Below are 8997 nucleotides of genomic sequence, written 5' to 3' on the forward strand. Positions count from 1 at the left end.
ACTGTCCTTACATAGTTAGCATGGCTATCACTGCCCCTACATAGTTAGCATAGCTATCACTTCCCAAACAAAAATGAAATTGTATTTTTTTTCTGGTTATGCCTAAAATCACTGTAATAAAATTTGTTTTACTTTTGTTTTATTGTTAATTAAATACATAGGAGTGTGGTATTATTAGGATAATTATAATTGATGGTGTGTGAGCTTATTACACCTTAATATTAGCTGCCTGATGTATGTCAGAACTGATTGAATTTGATAAACTTGAAGTTTATCAAATTTAGACAGTTTCTCTGTCCGGATATACAGTTATAATCTTTATTCTGTTCGTGGCAAAGATTTGGGAATGGAATGAGAGCGGTGTCCATCAGCTAACAACATATTTTGATAAGGCTGGAGCCATGATGTCTACTCATCTGCCAAAGTGTATGATGTAAAATACTATAATGTGGCAGACTGGAGTTAGTATAAAATGCCTCTTTAACTGATCATCAGGGTCACTTCCCGAGAAGTGAGCCCGGCTGGTCAGCAGCTGCCTTCTGTAACTCTAAGCAACTTCTCTCATCTGAGTAAGACTAGAATTTCTATTAGAATCTGTTGCCATGTCTCCTGGTTATGTAATACATAAACGTTATGAAGTGTTATTTAAAGATTTGTCCAGAGTGAACTTTTTTAAAGGAAAACAGAACCGGAGAGAGAACCTCTCCAAGGTGTAGACATTTGGCATTTGATTACGGTAATTAGATGAGCCCTTGAATGATATATTACCTACTGGAAACTAAGTTGAAAAACAAGTCAAGAAAAAAGGTAAAAAGCTAATTGAAAAGGTAAAAATTAAAGTTACAAATTCAACCCCAGTTAACAATTATATTTAGGTTTATAAACTAAAAAAATGTCAGTACCAGTATCAGCATTAATGCCTCTAAGGTTATGTTGGACCATATAAAACATGTTTCTTCCTCTCTCAGAGTGTTTTTCATGAGTTTCTTATAGAAGCAATTTTGTTATTTTTTCTTAATATATTCTGGTAAGTTGGTGTTCCTTGTTATTACATTGATATTTTTTTCCTATCAAAATATCCATATTTTTTGAATGTTTCAAAGGTAATAAGGTCGTGTCCCAGATTCCAATAACATTATTGGCTTGAAATGTTGATTCTCTGGTATTGCTGGTAACGGACGGTCCAGTCAGCACTGTACTGGAACATTAAACTGGTCTGAGGAGCTTCCAGAGTTTCCACATCTCACAGCATAACATCCACATTTCTCTCAGTAGTTAAGCCTCCAGTCCTGGAGCCAATGGCAGAGCTCAGGTGATGTTACAGGATTGGTTGAGCTTGAATAAGTGAACAATCCTGAAATCAGTCACCAGCGACCCCCCCCTCTCTCCATCCTCCCTCCAGGTGCTGTGTCGTGATCGTCTCAGAGACTCAGTGGTTTCACCGTATCCTCCCCAGAGTCTTTGATTGTAAATGAGCTAAGCTCTATTGTTTGCTGTGCTGTGGTGGCGGTGGGGGGGTTGGCTCTGCCTCTCATCTTCTATTCCTCTGCTCTCACGGGCTTCCTCCTCATCTCATCAAGTCCAAACAGTGAAGTCATACCTTCCAAGGGGCCTGGTTTTTTTGTGCAGTGTTTGATGATGTCACCAGCAGCCAATCAGCATGTAGCGCAGCCTGTGGAAGTGTGACTGAGTGTTCATACGTTGGTGTGGGTGTAAAGAGGTGAGGTGACAGTGGGGTTGTTGGCGGGTAGCGGAGGGGGCATCACAGCTGGGAAAATGACTCATTTATCTGCTTCCTCAGAGAAGCTTGGAAAAACAGAGTATTTTTGGTCTTATTAACCTACTCCATTGTTTCCAGAGGTCATATCTATTTTTATAACAATCCTCATTGCACAAATGTTTTTTTTTCTTTTTTATTGAGGAAAGCTTGGGTTGAGGAAGCTTCTGCTTGTCGGTTCCATTTTGAGGCTGTGTCTCTGAACATGTGGAGAGTTTCTGTTCATAGCTTGAAGTTCTGTCTTCCTAACAGACTTAACTAGTCTGCCACTGTGCTCCTCTGTTAGCTTCTATTGCTAGTCCCAGCCAGCTGTAGCCTCTCCCTGATGGCTCTGGCCATTCCTCACTATGTGTACTTGTGCTTCCTCCTGTGCTCAAGAAACGTCATCATCCTCAGCCCTAGCACTGTTCCAATTCACCAGAACAACAGACTGAGAACGGACAAAGTCCCCAGATGTTGTTCTGGCCCCTCCCTATTTACCCAGCATGCATCAGAGCAGACTTGTCCAAGCTCCAAGACTAACCACAGCCAGGGCTAAGGTTAGCCCGTCTGCCGCAACCAGGGTTAACGTTAGCCCATCTGCAGCAGCCAGCGTTAACGTTAGCCCGTCTGTAGCTGCCAGGGCTAACGTTAGCCCGTCTGCTGCAACCAGGGTTAACATTAGCCCGTCTGCAGCAACCAGGGTTAACGTTAGCCCATCTACAGCAGCCAGGGTTAACGTTAGCCCTACTGCAACAGCCAGGAATAACGTTAGCCCATCTGCAGCAGCCAGGGTTAATGTTATCCCGTCTGCAGCAGCCAGGGATAACATTAGAAAGTCTGCAGCAGACAGGGCTCTGCATATCCATGTGTGAAGTACCGACATTCCAACAACATTCCATAATCATTCCAACTTTTTTGTAATGATTATTAGACTTAGACAGATTTTATTTGTCTTTTTGTTTACACAAGTGTAAAACAAAAAGAAATTCCGTTTATGACCTGGATGACCGAGAATCTACACCAGCAACTACTAAAGGTCCCCTTTGATGGCAAAAATTACCATAATAAAACTTAGATTTTCTCTGACAATGTGAAATAGAAGGTGATGTTTAGCTGACCTGGGCTACATGTTAATTCTCTATACCAACCACACCAAACTGGAAGTTATTGAAATTCTTAAGAAAATGAGAAAGGATTTTTCTATGTGTTTTTATCTGGGTTTGACATTTACTTTTTTAGTAGTGACTGTGGCTAGTAGCTTTCTAAAGTCACTACCCACTCAGCATTTTTGTTTGCAGGCACCCCTGAACTATATAAAAAAAAGATTTTCGAGTAAAATTATTACTCAAGTTGTGGATCGCCACAGAGGGGTAGATTACTAAGATAGGTGCTTAATCCCAAATCTTGGTTGTTTTAGCCTGACTTGTATAAACTCTGTGTCCCAGGTGCCCACGGAGTGCGAGAGGAGCCCCAGTTTGTTACGGCACGCGCAGGAGAGAGTGTCATCTTGGGATGCGACGTGCCTCACCCCCTGAACGGAAAGCCCTATGTGGTGGAGTGGTTCAAGTATGGGATGCAAATTCCTTTCTTCATCAACTTTCGCTTCTACCCTCCTCATGTGGACCCAGAATATGCCGGTAAATATCCAAGATATTCTGCTTCCTCCTTAGATGACAAGAATAACCAAGCTGCTTCATCCTTATTTTAAAATAAGAACACATCTTTTACCCTTCAATGCATGTGGTAGCGTGCCGTATTCGTCTAAATTTCCTATTTAGGCAGATTTGAAAATTGTAATCATATATTCATAGCAGTATTCTTTCATAAAGAGCTTGAACATATATATATATTTCTATATCAGTTTGTTACTTAAGTAGAAGTATAGATACTGCAGTTTAAAAGTTGAACTATCAACTTGACCTCTTTACTCAAGTAAAAGTATGTGCTCCAAAAACTACTTAAAGTATAAAAGTATAAAGTAACCTTTAAAAAAAACAGCTGTTGCTGTTTGCATCGCTCATACAAGATACTTTTACAAAAGAAGGTTTTGCAATTATTCCACTATAGCCCCATTTACACTACCCTTGAAAAACTGTGCCGAGACCAGTCCGAGCTCAGTAACTGAGATAACGTATCGTGTGTAAATGGGAAGCAAACTGAACTGAACCGAGCTAGAAACAACCAAACCGAGATAACAGCAGACCAGTTCCAGAGGTGGGCTCGGCTCGGTTTTTAACTGGCTAGGTTCTCTGATAACAAGAGCGCATGAGCAGAATGCGTCATCTCCGTCTGGCTACACATCGCGATTCACACTCCATTCCAGTAGTTGGCGGTAATGCCCCTCCGGAAGTTGCTTTCCAACCAACACAAAACAGAAGAAGAAGAACAACTATAAACAACAATCAAAATCTTCTCCACGCAGCATTTTAAATAATAACACCAAAGTACAGCAATAATAATCAAGCATAACTTTCTGAATGTGATGGACGCCGCTATTTTGATTTGCTTGTTTCCCTCCTTCTTCGTCGTCTTCTTCTTCTTGTGTTTTATAGCAGTTGGCAACAACTTTTGCTACATTACCGCCACCAACTGCTTGACTTCCTCCTTCAATACTGGCAGTAGGAGTCGAGGAACCGAGATAGCGTGATGTGTAAACGGTCGTCAGAACCGAGCTCGGCCTGGTTAAGTGATCCAAGCTCAGACCGGTCTCGGCATGGTTTTTCCAGGGTAGTGTAAATGGGGTATACAGTATGTCAGACTTACCACTGGTAATTGAAAATGGGGACGAGCACGTAGGACGGCCTTATGTAAACATATCACCAGAATGATTGACAGTTACGAGAACCACTGATTTAGATGATCCACACGGAAAAAGAAAATCCTCCACTAAACCTTTAACTTTTAATCTATAATGAAACTGTATACATTTTATAAATCAATAAAGGTTGTTTAAAAATAACCTTACTTTTTACTTAATTGTTTGCTGAAGATGCACCAGAGCAGGATTTTTGCCTCTCCCTAATAGATCTGTTAATTTGCCCATTTTCTGCGAGCGCTCGGATCAGCTGTGCTCTCCCTGGTGTGAATTATAACAGCTTTAATGAGATTACATTTTCTTCAGAGGCTGCCGTACTTTTCAGCCCACATTATTTATGTGCAGCCCAGGAGAGAGGGGTTTCCCTCCTGTTTTACGTCTGCCCTGGTTTCTCTCTGCACTGCAAAATACAAATACTGATGGTCTGGATTTTTATCATGCTTGTCACGATGTAGTAAATAAATAGTCATTTTATCAGCCTCCAGGGCTTTAGATACCGAGACATAAAGGGTTTATAAAACAGAGGAATGTAGATGCTTGATGGGCTGAAGGTAAAACTTCATGCAGTGGATAAAAGTATTTTTGTTTGATATTCTTTTATTCAATTCAAAGTTTATGTAATCGCAAAGCACTTTACAGTTCACCAGATCATCCAGTCAGATTGATTCTGTCACGGTGTTGGTTCTATTAAGTTTTCTTATGAGTATTCAGTTTCACTTTGTTTGTTTTCTAGTTTTATTGGTTTAATTCCTATTTTGCTGTGTTTTCTGGATATATCTGAGTTCTTTGGCTTTTCCTTGTTGCCCTATTGTGTTGATTTCCTTAGCTCTTTAGTAGAAGCCTCTGTTCAGACCTGCTCCCAATCAGCTCATTAGTCCTCCCTTTGTTCAGTCAAACTTAAATACTCTCCCTGTGCAGTTCCTCGGTGCTGGTTCCTTGACTTACCTCGTCTTATCCTGGCTCCTCGTGATTGTTTTCCCCAGATGTCTCCATGGTTCTGGTTTGTGTTACATTTTAAGTTGGATTTTGGATTCCTTCCTCTATTAACTTTTAGCATTAATTAAAACTGCATGTGGGTTCTCAAAAACCACAACCAAACCCTCACAGAACAACTGCAGAACAACCGATCCGAGACACAGCCCTGTTCCCTATCATACTGTGGGCGTGCAAAATCCTCTGGGACATGTGCTGGTCCACTCCTGACAGCTCCAGCATGGCCCTTAGGACTCCTGGGTGGATGGTGTTGAAAGCACTGGAGAAATCAAAGACCATGATCCTCACAGTGCTTCCAGGTTTCTCTAGGGGAGTCAGAAGTTGGTGCAGCAGGAAGATGATGGCATCATCTGGCCCAATCCCAGGACGGTAGGCAAACTGCACTGGATCCAATGAAGTCTTCACCAGGCGGTGTAGATGGTGTAAGACCAACCATTCGAGAGTCTTCATCAGGTGTGAAGTCGGCGCTACTGGCCTGCAGCTGCTGAGGTTCTGTGGATGTTTTGTCATTGGCACCGGTACCACACAACAGGTCTTCCACAGCTGTGGAACTTCTCCCAGCCTCTGGCTGAAGTTGCACAAGATGCCTCACAGTTCGTCGGCACAACATCTCAGAAACCCGGAGCTGACATCATCTGGACCCACAGCCTTTGGTACTTTGATCTTTTGCAGCTCCTTTCTCACGTGTGTTGTCTTAGCGACAAGATGGCGGGGGAGGGGTGGGCTGTGTGATGGAATTCTTTGGAGTGGGGGGGTTGGGTGATGGTTGTGAGCTGGGAGGTGTGAAGTACTCATTCGTTGAAGAAGCTGAAGGTAACAGTAGGGGGTTCTGGGCTGGGAGAGGAGTGGGTGGCTGATCGTCCCGTTGAAAAACTGGTTCAGGTCGTTAACCCACTTCAGGTCTCCAGAAGTCTGTGTGTTCTGATTTTGGCCTGAGATTTTCTTCAGGCTTTTTCAGATCGCTCTAATGTTGTTCTGCTGCAGCTGATCCTCCATCTTGTTCTTGTAGCTGTTCTCCCCATCCCTGATTATCTTCCTCAGTTCTTTGTGCACAGCTCTCAGCTCCTCCCTGTTCCCTGATCTAAAGGATCTCCTCTTCTCTTTCAGAAGTGCCTTTATCTCAGGTTTGATCCAGGGTTTGTTATTGGAGAAAAGGGGAATCTTTCTGAGAGGCACAGTGTTGTCCAAGCAGAAGTAAATGTAATCAGTGATGCAGGCTGTGATACTATTGATGTCCTGTCGATTAGGAGCCCAGAGAGCTTCCCACACAGTATTGGAGAAACAGTCCCTCAAAGCTTCTTCAGCTTCCACAGACCATCTCTTTACTGCGTTTCACAGCTGGTTCGCTGCGCACCAGGGGTTTGAGATGAACCAGATTGTGCTCAGAGCTCCCCAGGTGAGGGGGAGGTGATGAGCTGTATGCCCCCTTAGTGTTGGCATACAGTAGATCCAGTGTTTAATAGTCTCTGGTCAGGCAGTGAACATACTGTGTGATTGAGGGAAGGGTGGAAGACGGGGACAGATGGGTGAAGTCCCCAGAGATCAGAAAAAGAGCTTGTGGGTGCTGTGTTTGGAGTCTGCTGGTGGTGGCGGGACATCACAGACTGCTGCTGCATTAGCAAGGTGGGGGACATACACAGCTATCACAATAACGTGTAGATTACGGGGTAGTTAATTTAGCCTCATGCTAACTACTAGCAGCTCAATGTCCTAGCTGCAGACAGTGTCTTTAATGGCTCAGAGTTACAACAGCTATTGTTCACAAACAAAGCCAGATGCCCTCCTCTCTTCTTATCACCCTCCCTGGTTCTGTCGGTCCCAAGTAGATGAAATCCGTCCTTGTTTATATGAGAGTCCGGGGTCATCACGGTTAGCAACGTCTATGACAGGCACAGGGTGCTAGCCTCTTGGTAGCGTCTTTGATTAAGTTAAGGCCACCATCTCGTCCACCTTGTTAGACAGAGATCTGACGTTGCCGATGGTGACGGACGGGGTGGTTGGTCTGTACTTCCTTCCCCGACGATTTGGTCTGACTCCAACCCGGATGTCTCTTCCAGTACAGCAGAGCGCCGTAGGGTGAGCAGTTGGTCTCGGGTGTAAACAATGGGAGCCTGGTCAAACACGCTGGCTTAGCACGCAAAGATGGCGGAAAAAAGAATGAAAAACAGACATTTCTATAAAAACCAGAGCTCCATTATTATAGAAAAAGTATGAGAAAGATATGAATGTTCTGAATGAATTATCACTTTTTTCGTCTCATCTGAGTCTCATTAGGAGAACCTCCCCTCTGTCTGCCCACTGTCATGCTACATTCACACCACATGCGCTTTGTGCAGCTGAAGCAGCCGCTTTACAGGCACAGTCTATGGTTGACGCTCAACAAGGCGCATCAAAAGGTCCTGTAGGGCATCAAGAGTTACAGGAGCAGCACCTATTCATACACCTGAGCAGCTGAAGCTGCACCTCATGAGCATCTGAGGCGCATGACGCGCTTCACAAGCAGCAGTCTTGAGTTGGAAAAACTGAACTTTGGCTGCTGGACGAAGCTGATCAGGGAGCTGGCAGGGAGTCAGACACAGCACTGCTGATGCAGAGCGCTATGATCACTCCTCTGAAACAGTTTATTAACGCCTAAATCAATTTAAAATGTAGAAACCTGCCGACAAAATATGTTCGATTTTATTATCCTGTTGCCTGCAGTTTGTGCCACATGCCTGAAAAACGCTAACATCTACTTCCAGCCGCCCCAACAGTAGGGGGAAACCCCCAAGAGGCGACCGGGCCTCAGGCAGCTGCTGCTCATGAGAAATTTGTTTTTTATTAATAAAAAGGAAAAAATCTAAACTAACACCTATAAAGAACTGAACTTGAATCTTCCTGAAAATTAACCAAATTATTTCACCTTTTTTTTAATCATCACTTTTATCTTCATTGGGAATTTGAGTAAATATCTTAAAGTTGATGTAAGGCCTCCATATTAGTGTATCAGCTTCTAAAGCTGCTGTTGAACTGCTTTTTGCAAATGAGACAAATTGTACTCTCAACACAGCTGATGCTGATCTACAGATCTGCTTAAAGCACACTGATTAATTCACCACCGTCTACATCAGATAAAAGTATCGAACACTTCCTGTCTCACCTGCCTCCTACTGCACAGCATTGCAGATAAGAATGTTGCTTGGATTCGGAAAGACATCACACAACTTAAAATTCTGCATAAAAGTGTTTTTAAGGAGGACAGGTGGATAAATATGCTGAATTTGACAATATTTGTCTGAAATACAGATTCCTGACTTGCCTGTGAAAAAGCACCAGACCCATAAAACTAGAGAGTAATCGAAACTGAGTGATTGATTGACTCACTGGGTGTCAGATATAGAGAAACAGGTTATTGCACAGGGTATTAAATAGCAATTTCACATTTACATTG

At 43.1% G+C, this 8997-nt stretch overlaps 1 protein-coding gene across 1 annotated transcript in view; it reads left to right on the forward strand.

The window, feature by feature from the left end:
* The window catches only part of LOC107089870 (protein turtle homolog B-like), a 184100-nt gene that overhangs the window by 24377 nt on the left and 150726 nt on the right, over positions 1–8997 (forward strand). Inside the window, exon 2 of the mRNA XM_015382890.1 lies at positions 3205–3396. Within this exon, the coding sequence (XP_015238376.1) occupies positions 3205–3396 (192 nt within the window). The remainder of the gene's footprint in view (positions 1–3204; positions 3397–8997) is intronic.

Source organism: Cyprinodon variegatus, unplaced genomic scaffold (assembly GCF_000732505.1).
Source record: "Cyprinodon variegatus isolate N-32 unplaced genomic scaffold, C_variegatus-1.0 Scaffold269, whole genome shotgun sequence".
In the NCBI taxonomy this organism is placed as follows: Eukaryota; Metazoa; Chordata; class Actinopteri; order Cyprinodontiformes; family Cyprinodontidae; genus Cyprinodon; species Cyprinodon variegatus.